The sequence below is a fragment of the Monodon monoceros genome, unplaced genomic scaffold (genome assembly GCF_005190385.1).
Source record: "Monodon monoceros isolate NGI ecotype Baffin Bay Population unplaced genomic scaffold, NGI_Narwhal_1 Super_Scaffold_11, whole genome shotgun sequence".
In the NCBI taxonomy this organism is placed as follows: domain Eukaryota; kingdom Metazoa; phylum Chordata; class Mammalia; order Artiodactyla; family Monodontidae; genus Monodon; species Monodon monoceros.
In genome coordinates this window covers 82,817,906-82,833,189 of record NW_021703767.1, presented here as the reverse complement: position 1 = coordinate 82,833,189, position 15,284 = coordinate 82,817,906, and the positions used below count along the sequence as shown (strand labels likewise).

At 54.1% G+C, this 15,284-nt stretch overlaps 1 protein-coding gene across 3 annotated transcripts; it reads left to right on the top strand.

Annotated features, from left to right (window-relative positions):
- The first annotated feature begins 760 nt into the window (after positions 1-760).
- Positions 761-14,505, top strand: ECE2 (endothelin converting enzyme 2). Of its 3 annotated transcripts, none has more exons than XM_029215211.1 (19): positions 779-910; positions 1,180-1,404; positions 1,614-1,749; positions 1,964-2,179; positions 2,640-2,764; positions 2,881-3,027; positions 3,180-3,245; positions 7,005-7,193; positions 7,890-8,032; positions 8,316-8,430; positions 9,803-9,913; positions 10,860-10,958; positions 11,066-11,143; positions 11,671-11,774; positions 11,953-12,063; positions 12,189-12,256; positions 12,438-12,628; positions 12,736-12,831; positions 13,540-14,505. In XM_029215211.1, the coding sequence occupies exons 1-19, from the start codon at positions 872-874 to the stop codon at positions 13,714-13,716; spliced, it is 2,436 nt and encodes an 811-aa protein (XP_029071044.1). In that variant the 5' UTR covers positions 779-871; the 3' UTR covers positions 13,717-14,505. The 3 variants fall into 3 exon arrangements, with proteins under 3 accessions (XP_029071046.1, XP_029071044.1, XP_029071045.1); XM_029215212.1 differs by having other exon boundaries at positions 872-910; positions 1,180-1,266; XM_029215213.1 differs by lacking the exon at positions 1,180-1,404 and having other exon boundaries at positions 761-910.
- Positions 14,506-15,284: the final 779 nt, after the last annotated feature.

Below are 15,284 nucleotides of genomic sequence, written 5' to 3'. Positions count from 1 at the left end.
GGGTGGACTCAGACTGTGGGCTGTGTGTACATGATGCCCGAGCACTTTGTGTGTGTTGTATGTGCGTTGTGTGTGTGTGTCCAGAACCTCAGTATAGAACATATGTTGGCTCTGGGTGCCTGGTGCGTGTATACATTTTGTGTGAATATGCAGTGTGTGCATTCTGTGAGTGGTGAGTGTGTGTGTGTGTGTGGACCGTGTGTCGGGCTGAGTGCCTGCCTGTGTACTTTGGGTCTATGCGCTCCCTGTATAGATATCGTGCGGACATCCTGAATGTGGGTCACCTCCTCCGTGCTGCTCTGTATGTGCTGGCTGAAGAGGGGCAGTGCGGACAGCTGGGGGAAGACGTTCTCCATGAGAGCACAATTTCTCAAAGGTGTTAAAGGGAATGGGGAGGGCCTGCAATCTGGGGAGTTGGGCCAAAAAATATCAGCAGGGTTTGGGCCTGGGTCAAAGGAATGTAAATTCCGGGAGTCTTGCAAGAGGGTGTTGCTGGGATGGGTGCTGACCACGAAGCGGAGAGGGAGTCTCCGGCGTTTCTGCAGGGCGGCTCGCTCCGGCTAGGGCAGCAGGCTGGGTGCAGCTCTGCGGGGCGGGCCGCGGGCACCCGGAAAGAGGACCGGGCGCCGGGCGGACGGCGGGGCGCTGCAGGCGCGCTCCTCCCCCTGCCCCGCGTCTCCCCCACCCCTGGCGCGGCGCCGCGGGGGGAGGGGGGCGCAGGCAGGCGGGGGCGGCGGCGGCAGCGGAGCAAGAGGCTACGGCGACTGCTGCGATGAAGGGCGGTGGCGCGGCCGGGCCGGGGGCCGAGGCCACGGCCCCGGCGAGGGCCAGCCGCCGGGAGCCCTAAGGTGCCGCCGGCCCCGACTCCACCATGAGCGTCGCGCTGCAGGAGATGAGCGGCGGCGGCAACGTGAGTGGGGGCCCCGGGGGAAAGGACCGGGGTTGGGGGGAGGCAGAGGGGCAGGCGGCGTCGGGAAGGGGCTCCGGCTCGCGCAGAAGGGGCTGCGAACTTGACGGGCGGGGGTCGGAGGGACCCAGGCCGGAGAGCCCGGTGAGCCGGAGGGAAGGAGCCCGCACTTCATGCAGGAGGGGCCCGGCAGGGCAAGGGGCGCCGGGGCAGGGCAGTGGGCGCGCAGCTCTCTCTGCCTGACCTGGGTTGGCGCCCCGACTGTCTGGCAGATGGTGGAGTACAAACGCGCCACGCTGCGGGATGAAGACGCACCCGAGACCCCCGTAGAGGGCGGGGCCTCCCCGGACGCCGTGGAGGTGGGCAAGGGGGTCATCCCTGTCTCACCAGGCCCCCGCCCTGGCATGACGGCCGGCACACCCGGGAGCTCTGGGTTGCCCTGGAGGGTCACCTGCCCCCACCTCCGATCCATCTCTGGCCTCTGCGCTAGGACTATGGTGAGGCGATTCGAAGTCATGACGTTGCACAAAACAGGCTGAGGGATCATCTCAGCTTGCTTCATTGCCCCTGTGCCCCAAGTTAACCCCGTTAGCGTCTTTGCTTCATGGCTCTGGAAACTGCCTGAGCCTTCACCCTCTGGGAGGACTTCTGTGATTGGGTCGCCCACCTGCAGCTTGCTAGCTCCAGGTCCTCCTCTGTTCCCCAGGTGGGATTCCGGAAGAGGACAAGACGCCTCTTGGGCTCACACACCCAGCTGGAGCTGGTCTTGGCTGGTGTCTCTCTACTGCTGGCTGCACTGCTTCTGGGTTGCTTGGTGGCCCTGTGGGTCCAGTACCACAGGGGTAGGTGGGCCCACTCCTGTCATCAGCCCTCTTAGCTTGGGGGCTCTGGAGGCAGAAGGGGCTGCTAAGGTTCTCCCTGGGTGGGGCCAGCCTTCCCCCAGCTGTTCTCCCTCCTCCCAGCCTTTCTGCTGTCACGGCCCCTCCCAAAGCATTTGCCTCTCCCAGACTGACAGACAGCCCCCCACCCCCCTACCCCCCGTGTCCCCTGCCACAGACCCATCCCACAGCACTTGCCTCACGGAGGCCTGCATTCGAGTGGCTGGAAAAATCTTGGAGTCCCTGGACCGTGGGGTGAGCCCCTGTGAAGACTTTTACCAGTTCTCCTGTGGAGGCTGGATTCGGAGAAACCCTCTGCCTGATGGGCGTTCTCGCTGGAACACCTTCAACAGCCTCTGGGACCAGAACCAGGCCATACTGAAGCACCTGCTCGGTAAATGGGCCTGTCGGGGAGGCACTGAGCCAAGTACATGCCTTGTTCCCAGCACAGGGCTCGGCACTTAGTAGGTACTCAAGAAATGTCCATGAACGAATGAATAAGTGGATGACTGCCACCACTCCTGGCGTAGGGGATGCAGAGAGCAGGGGGCTCCTGAGGAGTGGAGATGAGTTTGAGGGGGCAGACCTCTGAGGTTAATGAAAGGACTCCTCCCTGCACTCTGGAACACTGCTGAGGTGTGGTAGGCACCAGGGAGTCTGTAGTGCTTAGAGATCTTTGACAGTCTCCCTGGACAGGGGAGAGGAAGCTACTCTTTGCTGTGGCAGACAGTCTTCCTGGGTCTACATTAGGAGGACTACCCCCTTGAGAAGGCAAGGAGAGGGATCAAGCAAGGGTCCAGGACCCCTCTTAGCAGTTAGCATGGTTGCCACCGGACCTGTGTTCTATTCAACAGAAAGCACCACCTTCAACTCCAGCAGTGAAGCTGAGCGGAAGACACAGCGCTTCTACCTCTCCTGCCTACAGGTGGAGCGCATTGAAGAGCTGGGAGCCCAGCCGCTGCGAGACCTCATTGACAAGGTAGGCCCCGGGGATGGGCTGCAGGTAGGGGAGCGGCACAGGCCTTGGGAGAGGATGTGGCCCCAGAAAGCTTTAGAGGCCCCTGTTCCAGAGGTGCCACCATGGTCTCTACTCAGATTGGTGGTTGGAATGTTACGGGGCCCTGGGACCAGGACAACTTCATGGAGGTGCTGAAGGCAGTAGCAGGGACCTACAGGGCCACCCCCTTCTTCACTGTCTACATCAGTGCCGACTCTAAGAGTTCCAACAGCAATGTTATCCAGGTACTGGGCTGGGGAAGGGTGGGGAGGGACTTACGGACTATTTGCTGAGACCAGACTCCCCTCCCCTGTGCTGGGCTGGCTGGGGTGGCTCCCCCCGCACAAGAGTCCAGATTTCATGTGGGGAGGACTCACTCCTCACCTTGCTATTGCAGGTGGACCAGTCTGGGCTCTTTCTGCCCTCTCGAGATTACTACCTAAACAGGACTGCCAATGAGAAAGTAAGGAGCATCCTCAGAATATCCACCCTGACCCCCCTGTTGAGCTGGGCTGATCCCTGTTTACTTTTCCCTTTACCCAGGGTCAGAGTGGCGAAGGTGAGCCTATCCTGTCACCTAGTGAGCTGACTACCATTCCTTCTTTCTCTCTTCGTTCTCCCCTCCCTGCATTCTTCCCTCCCTCCTTTCTTCCCTTCCTTTTCCTTTCTCCCTTCCTCTTCCCTTCTTTCCTTCCTTCCTTTCTCTTACTCTTCCAGTAAAACATTTTACAGGCACCTGCTGTGAGACGTACATTTCAGAGCCGCTGTCATAGGAAGCTTTCAGTGTAGATGGGTTCACAGACCTAGACAGCTGAGAACACGGCTCAAAAGAGGGCCTCTGGGACTCAGGAGAGACCTGGCAGCCAGAGAAGTTTTCCTAAGAAGGTTGCATTTGAGCCAGGCCCTGTAGAATATCTAGGACTGGGTGAGGGCATGCTCAGATTTTAAACAAAAGTGTTGAAGAAGGAAAAGCTAAGGCGTGTTTGGACCCCAGGAAGGGGTCCAGTTTGGCAAAATGTAGAGCTCAAAGCAGATGAGAGGGTGGAAAGGTGGGTAGGAACTAGTTTGGGAAGGCAGTATGGCTGGGTGTGAAAAGTAGATGCAAGAGAGGGAGCCTGGAGATCAGTTAAGAGTGTCTGCAGTACTTCCGCCAAATGGCGGAAGTGGCAGAAGGAAAGTCAGGAAGGGGAGGATGCAAGAGACATAATCAAGGCCAAATCATGAATTGTTGATGCCTGGATGTTAGAAGAGAGGAGTAGAAGGAGGAACAGGTAAAGATAGTTCAGGCTGTGCACCTGAGTGATGGTGGAGTGGAGGGGTCCTTAGAGAATTCGGGATGCCTACAGGGAGAACCAGCTTCAAGCACATTGGGGAGGTGGTGATATCACAGGAAAAAGGCAGACTTTGAAGTCAGACCTTGATTTTAATCCCAGCTTGGCAGCTTGGTGCAAGTTGATTAAGCTCTCTGAGGCTGTTTCTTCATCTGAAAAATGGGGATCACAGCATCTACCTCATATAGTGCTTGGAAGCAGGAGGAGGATGCAAATTTACACTTCTGCACGTGGCAGACCCTTAGGGAGTGGGAGCTGCTCGTTTCAGACGTGTGAGTGTGAGGGAACTGGGTACCATCTCTGTACAGAGGTCAGCATACAGCTGTGAAAGCTGGGTGGGGTCCTGGAGAGAGCACGGGCCTAGAGGGAGCCGAAGGCTTGAGAGGCATCTCCTTAAAAGCCTAGACAAAGGCTTAGGAGAAGTGAGAGAAAGGGCAAGACTAGAGAAGGAAAACAAGGAGATCCTTGGGATTTCCCTGGTGGCGCAGTGGATAAGACTCTGTGCTCCCAACGCAGGGGGCCCAGATTTGATCCCTGGTCCGGGAACTGGATCCCACATGCATGCCGCAACTAAGAGTTTGCATGCCACAACTAAGGAGCCCGTGTGCTGCAAGTAAGACCCAGCGCAACCAAATGAATAAATAAATACTTTTTTAAAAAAAAGAAGGAGGAGATCCTTGTATTTCAACGGCAGCGGGAGAAAGAGAGACTTCTGTGGGGAAGGACAACCAAGGGGGGGGTTGTCCGTCTCCCATTCGCTCCCAAACACTTACCAAGCATCCCTCAGCCAGACCCTCTGCTACCATGTGGTGAACAAGACACTGCCACTCAGTGGGAGAGAAGGCATGAAATGGCCAAGTGCACTTATCCTTTGTACAGTTGCTGGGACTGTTGTAAGAGGAGGAGCATGGCATTCCGAGAGTGCAGTAACAGGGAGCCAGCCCGGTCCTAGGGTGAGGGTAGGCTGTGGGAAGGGAGGGGGTTCTAGGCAAAGGGAACAGCTGATGCAAAGGCTCTGAGGTGGGAAGGGGTGTGACTTGTTGACAGATCAGAGAGGGGTGTGGGAGGGGAGAGTGGGCCAAGTCCTTCTGGACAGGTAGGTGGAGTCATGGTATACATAAACACTATGGGTCAAGTTGAGCATTTATCCCAAAAGAAATGGAATAGGAAACTCAAAAGTGGAGAGTGTTATGAACAGATGTGTGGTTTTGATATCACCTGAGTCAGGGGAGGAATTTTGAGAATTCAGGAGAGAACCACATGGTCTGACCCCCAGGAAAGGGCAGGAGAAGCCTCGATTTACCTCTCAGTGTGTCACCAGTTGTCTTGGGTAGGAAGTCTCCTGTGCCAGCATCTAGGGGAAGCTGTAGTGCCAAAGAAGTCTTGGGAATTCTCTGGTGGTCCAGTGGTTAGGACTCTGCACTTCCAATGCCAGGGGCCTGGGTTCGATCCCTGGTCAGGAAACTAAGATCCCGCAAGCCGAGTGTCACGGCCAAAAACAACAACAACAACAAAAAAAAACCACATTAAAAAAAAAGGCAAGTCTTAAGCTGAAAGTAAGGAAGTAGGGAGAGAGGGGTAAGTGAGCTGGGGGGTGGGGCAAGATCACTGGTTGAACCAACCATCCACTTTAGGAGCTGGGATGACTGGAATTGGTACGCAAACCTCTTCTTCTGACAGCAGCAGCAAGAAAGAGGGGAGGTGGGAAAAAGGAGTTATTTTGAATATCTTGATATTTGAATATTTTGCAGAGAATGGATATTAAGGGATCTAAAACTTCTCAGTAAAGTGGAAGAGGAGATGGCCTTTGGCAATGAAAGGAGCCCCGGGTGGGGCTTCAGGGCAAGAGTGAGAGTGGTCCCTGGGAGGAGGGCCACAGGAAGTCAGTGCTGAGCAGGGCTGAGGGTCTGTGCATGGGTTTTCATCCATCAGTCAACAAATATTTACTGAGCACCTACTATGTGCCAGATGCTGTGCTAGAGCCTGAGACTACAGTGCAGAACAGAACAAACAGCCCCTGCCCCCATGCAGCTAAAGTGCCAGCAGGCTCTGAGGCGACATGGGTTTGTTCTGAGCCCAGGCAGTGCTGGGATTGTGGCCCTGGAGTCATCAGGCCTAGGCCACATTTCAACTCTGCCATCTGCTAGTTTGTAGTATGAGTCAAATCATGTAATCTTGCCAAGCTTCATCTGTAAGATGGAACTATATGGAGTTGCTGTGGTGGGCGCCGGGTCAGGGGGCAGATATATTACATGTAAAACGCAAGCAGAGAATTTGATACGTGTATATACATGTAGTCACTAAATATTTCTTTTCTGTGCTTTTCTCCCCCTTGGAGACCAGAGGGGAAGGCAGCAAGTTTGAGGCCTGGCAGGATGGGAGGTAGAAGGAAATTGAAGCCACTGTGGACCGAATTCCCCACTGGGGTCCACTCAGCTGTTAAGTGAGGGCACATGGTCACTGATGGGCTGGGAAAAGTAGAAGGGCTTTAGGAAATGAGAAGGCAGAGCAGTATGGGAAGCGGATCCATCCACTGGACAAATGTTTACAGGGCTCCTGTGCTAGGCCCTATTCCAGACCCTCGGGATACAGTGGTGAATAAGCCGCTGTAACTTGGAACAGTGCTCTCCTGGAACTTACCTTCTCCTTGGGGAAACACATGATGAACAGTTGCACAAATAAATAAAAAAAGATCCTAGCAGATGGTGATAAGCAGTATGACAGAAATGATGAGGGTCATCCAGGAATACTTCTATGAGGAGGGTCTGCAGACGAGACAGTGAGGAGGGTTTGCAGAAGAGATGGTGAGCAGGGGTAGCAGCCAGAATAGTCGTCTGAGCCTTGGGCAGGACTTGTTGCTGGGCTCTGAGGATGACTTGGGGCCTTGACAGGTGCTTACCGCCTACCTGGACTACATGGAGGAGCTGGGGATGCTGCTAGGAGGACATCCAGCCTCCACGCGGGAGCAGATGCAGCAGGTGCTGGAGCTGGAGATACAACTGGCCAACATCACGGTGCCCCAGGACCAGCGGAGGGATGAGGAGAAGATCTACCACAAGATGAGCATCGCAGAGCTGCAGGTGGGGCAGGCAGGGAATAGAGACAGCTGGGGGGGGTGGGGCAGCCCCAGCACAGGCCATGCAGCTTCCCTTCATGCCATCTGTCTGAGGCAGCCAAGCCTCTCCTCATTTCCTTGTTTTCTCTGAGCTTCCCAGCTGAACTGTTGCTATCCTGGAAGGAAAAGTGGTGTCCATTTTAGGGCACCCCCACTGGGCCATCCCTTGGTCCCTTTCGCATTGCCTGGGGATGCATAGAGGGATTATGTTAAAAATCCATGACAACTTGTACAAGATGTCCACAAAACAATCAGAAGAGAAATGGAAGCATCTCCTGGAGGGCCCTTACTGTGCCAGGCATCGGCCTCTTAGTCGCTGGATTATGGAAAAGTTGGGTAAGGGGGGGTTCTGGAGGAGAGGCCAGGTATGTAGGGACCCTGGGTGGTATCTGGGGAGTTTGTTAACTGTCTGAAAGATATTTGAATATCTGCAGTCCAACTAAATATCACACATGGTGGTTTTCCTTGTACGATATGTGACTGGGTTCCCTGATTGAAGAGCACTTAGGCCTGAAAACGGGTTTATGATAGGAAGGGGCCTCCAAGCAGCTAGTAGCTGTTGCTATGACAATGGAAAGGGCTCCCAGCTCCAGTGTATCAATGGGGGAGTGGTCTGCTGAAAGCCAAGGGGGCAGGGACGCTTGAGATTTTTTGCTCACAGGCCCTGGCGCCCTCCATGGACTGGCTGGAGTTCCTGTCCTTCTTGCTGTCGCCGCTGGAGCTGGGTGATTCTGAGCCTGTGGTGGTGTATGGGATGGATTATTTGCAGCAGGTGTCAGAGCTCATCAACCGCACAGAGCCAAGGTGGGGGGTGGAGCCCAAGGTGTCAGGGGTGGGGCTCAGGGCTCTGTGCAGGCTCTTCCCCTAGGCCGGGGCTTCGGGGGACCCACTTGTGGTCTTTATTTCCACACCTAGCTCCAACCTGATTTTTACAGGCAGGTGTGTGGTCCCAGGGTAAGAGAGAGGGATTATGGGACAGCTCCCACATGTGCCTCTTGGGACTCCCGCTGTCTGCATGCTGGTAGAGCTGGTTTGGGGTGGAAATGTTACCTGCCTTTACCTTATGTTCTGGCTACCTGAATGCCAGTGTCCTGAACAATTACCTGATCTGGAACCTGGTACAGAAGACAACATCAAGCCTGGACCGCCGCTTTGAGTCTGCACAAGAGAAGCTGCTGGAGACCCTCTATGGCACCAAGAAGGTGGGCTTTCTGACTCTGCTCCCACCTTCCAGTCCAGTCAAGCTGACACTTCACACCCACTGTGTGTAGGCACCATTTGCACAGGGTTAGGAATCAGGCTGACTTGGGTTCCATTCCTAACTCCTCTATTTCTTGGCCTATGGGACCTTGAGCATATCGCCCCCACCTCTCTGACTCTCCATTTCTTGGTCTGTAAAACAGGAATTTCTTGTGGGGTTGTTATGAGGACTGAGTTCACGTAAGTGAAGCACCTACCCAGTGCATGCTATGTGTAGGCACTCAACTTTGATGATGAGGGTGAAGGAGAGAATGAATAAATGCAGTTCTTAGTTTCAAGAAGCCCTGTTAAGTGGGGGAAGGAGATGTGTAAACAAACATTATATTTTGGGGTGATAAGTGCTCACACTGAGTGACAAACCTTCTTTGTGTTGTAGGACAGAGGTGGAGACAGCACATTTTACCTGGGGGATAGGGGGCATTAGGAAAGTCTTCTCTGAAGAGGTGACATTTGAAGAATGAGTTCATCAAGAAAGCCAGGGAAAAGGGATTCCAGGCTGAAGGAATACGATGTGTAAATTCCCAGAGGCCAGAAGGAGCGTGGTAGTTTTGCATGTGTTCTGGCATGACTTTGAGGACAGGGCACCGGAGAGGCCGAGGGTGGTGAGGCGGGCCTGGGGCAATCCTTGGAGGGACCTGAACGCTGTGCCTAGGAAGCCTGGCCTTGATCCAGGGATAGAGAACCTGGGATGGTTTTAAGCAGAGGTGTAACCTGGTTGGATTTATGTATTAGGTCATCTTTCTGCAGCTAAATGGAAGATGGATGGAGGGGGTGACGGGAGGGGGATGAGAATGGAGTCGAGTGTCTAGTTAGGAGGCCACTGCAATCTTCAGGCAAGAGATAACAGTGTTACAGGACAGGGAAGTGACAACGGCGTGGACGGAGGAGACGATTAAGAAGCAGAGTTAGTATTAGAATCTGGTGATAGATTGAACGTGAGGGTAGGGAGATGGAGGAAGCTGGTGACTCCCAGGTTTCTGGCATGGGGGACTGACTGGATATAAGACTGAGATGTGCAGCTGAGCAAAGAAACGTCTGGACCCCAGTGGGGTCCAGAGGAGGAGAAACATAAGAGGAGGAGAGTGCTGCAAATAGATTGGGCAGCACACATGTCCCTCCTGAGGTTACGCTGCTGGGGTTGGCATGCTTTGCGATATTGCCCTTCATTTTCCCTGGAGTCTGAAGGAGAGATGGCACCCCAAACCCAGGCCTCCTATGTGCAGAGCAAGAGGGGTTGGCCCTAGAGACAGAGAAAGGCCCTCAGACTGGAGGGCAGAGCGATCTCCAGGAGGCCTGGCTCTTTACCCCTTCCAGTCCTGCACGCCAAGGTGGCAGACCTGCATCTCCAACACGGACGACGCCCTTGGCTTCGCTCTGGGCTCCCTCTTTGTGAAGGCCACGTTTGACCGGCAGAGTAAGGAAATTGTGAGTCTTCAAGGTCCTTCCAACACTGCCCCTTGTTTTAGTTAAAATTCACCATTCATATTTGTATGTACCTACAGGGAAAAAATGTGGAGGAAATTCATCGACAAATTAACAGTGATTACTTTGGGTGGTTGGGATTATGAGTTTGTTTTTTTTTTTCTTTTAAAGTTTTCTGTGTTTTCCAAGTTTTCTACAATGAGTTTATGTTACCTATATAATTAGAAAAATAATGTTTATTTTTTAGGAAATGATGTTTGTACTTAAAATATTACCTATAAGGATGTAAATGGCAGTGTTGTTTATAATAGGTGAAAATGACAACAGCTTAAATGTCCAGCATAGGGGACTGGAAAAACAAATTGTGATTAGGCTGGATTATGAGGCAGCCTTAAAACTGATGATTGTTAAGTGAAAAGAAAGTAGGTTATGAAATGCATATATGTTGCACAACATAATTCCATATTATATGTATATGTGTGTAAATATATGTATGTATATATATATGAATATCCCAGCAGGGGGAAGACACTAGACATAGGTAGTCAAAATGTTGAAAGGAGTTATCTGTGAGGGAGAAGATTTTAAATGGTCTATTCTCTTCTTCAACTCTTCTCAATTTTCCACATTTTCTGCTATTAATGCCTTCTTTTCATAATCGGATAAAAATCAATGCACTACATTAAATTATAATGTTAATTCAGTTAACTTATTGTCAGTTTTTTGATTAATTAGAAAAAAAGCCACCACAGTCCCAGTACCTTCACAAATCATGTTTCCTTCTCATCCTGCCCAGATGCTCAGCCTTATTTCAAGAGTCTGGGTACTCCCATGTGCTCCCCTGGAAGGACAGGGATGGGGCACTAGGGGGGATGGGGCACTAGGGTAGATGGGGAGAAAGGATGCTTTAATGCGAGTGGGAGGCAGACTTGTGCACCCTCCCTCCCAGGCAGAGGGGATGATCAGCGAGATCCGGACTGCCTTTGAGGAGGCCCTGGGACAGTTGGTTTGGATGGATGAGAAGACCCGCCAGGCAGCCAAGGAGAAAGTGAGCAGTGGCCAGGGTTGGGGTGCCATCTTGAGGTGAGGATGGAGAATACAGTTTTGGTGTGGGGGGGAGCCCGGGGAGGGAAACCCTTAACCTGGTCTCTTTAGGCAGATGCCATCTATGATATGATTGGTTTCCCAGACTTCATCCTGGAGCCCAAAGAGCTGGATGATGTTTATGATGGGGTGAGTACCCTGCCCATCAGTACTGAACCTTAGCCCTGTGGGGGGCACAGGGCTCAGGAATGGGAGCTCAAGCACTGAGAGGGAAGGAGATACTTGTTAGTGCCTTTCAGAGGCAAGTGCAGGCAGCCAGCATTGCTCAAGTGCTGGCTGTGTGCCAGGCTGCAGGCCAGACAGCAGTAGAATGCAGTGTTCACAAGCAGGGATTTGTAGTCAAACCTGTTTTTACCTAACTGTAACCTTGGACAAGTTGTATAACCTCTCTGGGCCTCAGTTTCTTCATCTGTAAAAGGGAGTCCTATTAGCACTTACCTGATAGGATTGTTGTGAGAATAAAAGGAGATAGTTTTAAAAAAAAATAAAGCAGCTGCAACATAATATTGGCAATTATTATTTATTAGCTGTTTTACACCCATTTTACAGTTGAAGAAACTGAGGCTCAGAAGGGTGCTAATTAGTAGCCAAACTGGGACTATTATCTTCTCCAACGTGTTCTCTCACTGGCTTTCTACTTCCCACCATTCCCACAGTATGAAGTGTCTGAAGATTCCTTCTTCCAGAACATGTTGAATTTGTACAACTTCTCTGCTAAGGTGATGGCTGACCAGCTCCGCAAGCCTCCCAGCCGGGACCAGTAAGAATGGGGGCTGCAGACACTTGGGGCAGCAGGAGACTTAGGGGAGGTTTCCAGGGCTGAGGGAAGGGGATGGCAAGATGGATCCCAAATGAGGCACGAGGTTCTTCTAGAATGTAGGTCAGGGCTGCTGGGCATCGAGAGAGTCAGGCTCCGCCTCAGCTTCTCCCTCCCCCAGGTGGAGCATGACCCCCCAGACAGTGAATGCCTACTACCTTCCAACCAAGAATGAAATCGTCTTCCCCGCCGGCATCCTGCAGGCCCCCTTCTACGCCCGCAACCACCCCAAGTGTGTCTGAGGCAGGAGGGGCTGGGTGCTGGGGCCTGGGCCTGCGGGCAAGCTGGGAGCAGGGCTGGAGGTGGGATCTAGAAGTCCCCCCACCATGTCCTCACTCAACATTCCTCACCTACCAGGGCCCTGAACTTTGGTGGCATCGGCGTGGTGATGGGCCACGAGTTGACACATGCCTTTGATGACCAAGGTAGAGGTCCATGTAGTTGTCTCCTCCAGCCTAGAATTCCTAGTGGCTCCTGCAAAACCTTGGGATGTTGGAAGCAGGCCCCGTGGACCCCGGGGTCTGTGGACTAGGGCTGGTGGGGGCACTTGTGCCCCCAAGGGTTGAGTTCTGCTCTCGGTGGGGTGCAAAGGTTAGTTCTCCTCAGGGCGCGAGTATGACAAGGAAGGGAACCTGCGGCCATGGTGGCAGAATGAGTCGCTGGCAGCCTTCCGGAATCACACGGCCTGCATGGAGGAGCAGTATAGCCAGTACCAGGTCAACGGGGAGAAGCTCAACGGCCGCCAGACGCTGGGGGAGAACATCGCTGACAACGGAGGGCTTAAGGCTGCCTACAACGTGAGTGGCCCCCTTGTGGCTGAGGCTCACCTGCCCTGGGGGGGCAGGGCACTGGGTGGAGCTGGTGGGCAGGCCCCAACAGACTTGCCGTCTGTTCCCAACCCCAGGCTTACAAAGCATGGCTAAGAAAGCATGGGGAGGAGCAGCAGCTACCAGCCGTGGGGCTCACCAACCACCAGCTCTTCTTTGTGGGATTTGCCCAGGTATTGCCCTCCTGGGAGGCCGGGGGTCTGCCCTTCTCCTACAACCTCCTGGGCACGTCATTAGAAGTCTGGGGCACGCAGAAGGGACTGGGAAATGGGGCCGAAGTTGGAGTGTGGAAAGTGGTTTGGGAAGGCCTCGTGAAGCCTTTTGGCGGGGTCCACAAAAGCACGTGAGGAGGACTGAGGAGGGAGAAGGCTTCAGGAGGCTTTTGCAGATCTCGAAGGTCAGGGCTGCCCTGCCTGATGGGGCAAGGGGTGGGGAGCGGGACTGATCTCCATGATGCTCCCGTGAGGTGGCTGTGGAGGAGGAAGCGCGGGGCCAAGTGGCTCTCCAGGGCTACCCAGGAATAAAGTAAGTGGCAGACTCAGCAGGGTCTCCTCCAGGTACTTTGCACTACAGCAGGCAGCCTCTGGGGGCTGGGTTTCTTCCCCTCTGACACATCCATCTAGGCAACCCATTGTCCAGGCAGCTTTGAAAGGCCCTTAAGGAACTTGGGAGGGAGGGCGCTTTCTCCTCCCTTAGTGCTGATGGCAAGGGGTTGGGGCTGAGACAGCCCGGCTAAGGCCTCTCCTACATCCCTGAGGCTCCCGGAGCCCAGGGCCTGGGGCAGTGGTGCCGTGTGTCCCCAGGATGGCTCTGCTGCAACTGGGGCAGTGGCCTTGCCCGCACTAGACACCCTGTGTCCCCATGTCTGTCCTGGCCTGCAGGTGTGGTGCTCGGTCCGCACACCCGAGAGCTCTCACGAGGGGCTGGTGACGGACCCTCACAGCCCTGCCCGCTTCCGCGTGCTGGGCACGCTCGCCAACTCCCGTGACTTCCTGCGGCACTTCGGCTGCCCTGTCGGCTCCCCCATGAACTCAGGGCTGCTTTGTGAGGTGTGGTAGGCTTGGGTTGGGGAGAAGTGGCCAGCTGTTGCCAGGGCCTGGGGCAGCTTGCCCAGTGAGGCTGTCTGCTCTGCGGTTTGGAGAAGGCAAATGCCAGCTGGGCTGGGCCCGGCCCCTCCACACCACGGATGATGTGAGTCCTAGTCCCTCCTCAACCACCACATCGTGCCAAGGCTTCGGGGGTGTCCCTGCCTCCAGCAGAGCCCCCACCATTCACTGTGACATTCTTCCGCGTCACCCTGCCTGGAGGATGCCTGGGCAGAGGGCACCAGTTCCCACAGGAAGGAGTCCACCTCTTCAGGTCCCAAGCTCCCTGGGCTTGGTGGCCATGGGGCCTGCTGTGACTGCCACATGCTGACCACGCAGGGCCCGGCTGGTGTGCCTCCCACACTTCTCCCCAAGGCTCACTCAGTGCTCCCTCGGGAGTAGACGGAGCTCCTTTCAGCCCCACCCTCGGGGTGGCCCCCACCCCGTGTTCCTCCTGCTGCTGCTCCTAATACTGCTGCCAGCCCTCGCTGACAAACCACCTGTGCTCAGTGCTTAGTGGAAGCCTTTACGAACCTTCCTGCCACCTCCCAGGTTCCCTGGGCTCAGAGGGGAAGAGTGTACATGTAGGGGATGCTAGTCCCTGTGTCTCGGCATACAAGACTTAGGGGATGACTGATTCTCCCTGGACCAAGCAGGAAAGCAGACAGAGCAGGGAGAGGGAAGGATAGAGTTTATTTTTACAGGAAAGAGGGTGGGGAAGGAATGGTCTTGGCCCTGTAGGACCCTGTGCCAATAAACAGACACGCATCAGTCAGCCTGTCTCTTCCTTCAGTCCTGTTTTCATTTACTCATTCCACCAGTATTTATTGAGTACCTGCTGTATGCCAGGTACTCTTATAGGCATTCATTTACTCACGCACCAGACACAGGGGACTGAAATTTGAAGTCCCAAGAAGACAAAGAAAGAGGCAGGATGGAGGAATGGCATGAAATTTGAGTCTGGCAAGTGGAGTACATCCTCCGCTCACTGGTGGCCATGTTCCATCACTGGCTGTTCTATAGCTGGAAGCGTTTGCCACGGCCCTCCGCTGGTGCATGCAGCTGGGTCTGACACTGAGTCTGGGTAACTACCACAGTCGGCTTGGAAGACGGGTGGCCCTTACCCTGCAGTGGAGGGCGGTCCTGGCCAAGGTAGCATTTCACTCCCTGGAGCTTGGAGCACCAGCCTCTGCTTGTGGCTGAGAAGACATGCATTTCTCCATGTTCTCAAAGGCTTAGCGCTCCTGAGAGCCGCTCATCCCATCTACACATGCTCATCGAGGCCTACCAAGTTCCAGGCACAGAGACTGCGGGTTTGGCTGCCACCCTCCAGAACAAGCGAGGGAAACGGAGCATTTATTGATACCTCTGTGTTCCAGGCACTTCTGCTAGGTGGCTCATTTCTTTCTTCATTCATTTAGTTATAAATTTATATATTCATAGATTTATTTTTATAAGTATATTGATTACCAATAATGTGCCAGGCACTGGTGACGGAAAGAGGAATACGATGATTCCCTCCCTCAGGTGACTCTTCTTCT

Bases quoted from the DNA above. Each gene is read 5' to 3' on its own strand.
- ECE2 (XM_029215211.1), top strand. From the start codon at position 872: ATGAGCGTCGCGCTGCAGGAGATGAGCGGCGGCGGCAAC. The intron at 911-1,179 runs GTGAGTGGGGGC...ACTGTCTGGCAG, and splicing joins AGATGAGCGGCGGCGGCAAC to ATGGTGGAGTACAAACGCGC. The intron at 12,629-12,735 runs GTGAGTGGCCCC...TCCCAACCCCAG, and splicing joins GGCTTAAGGCTGCCTACAAC to GCTTACAAAGCATGGCTAAG.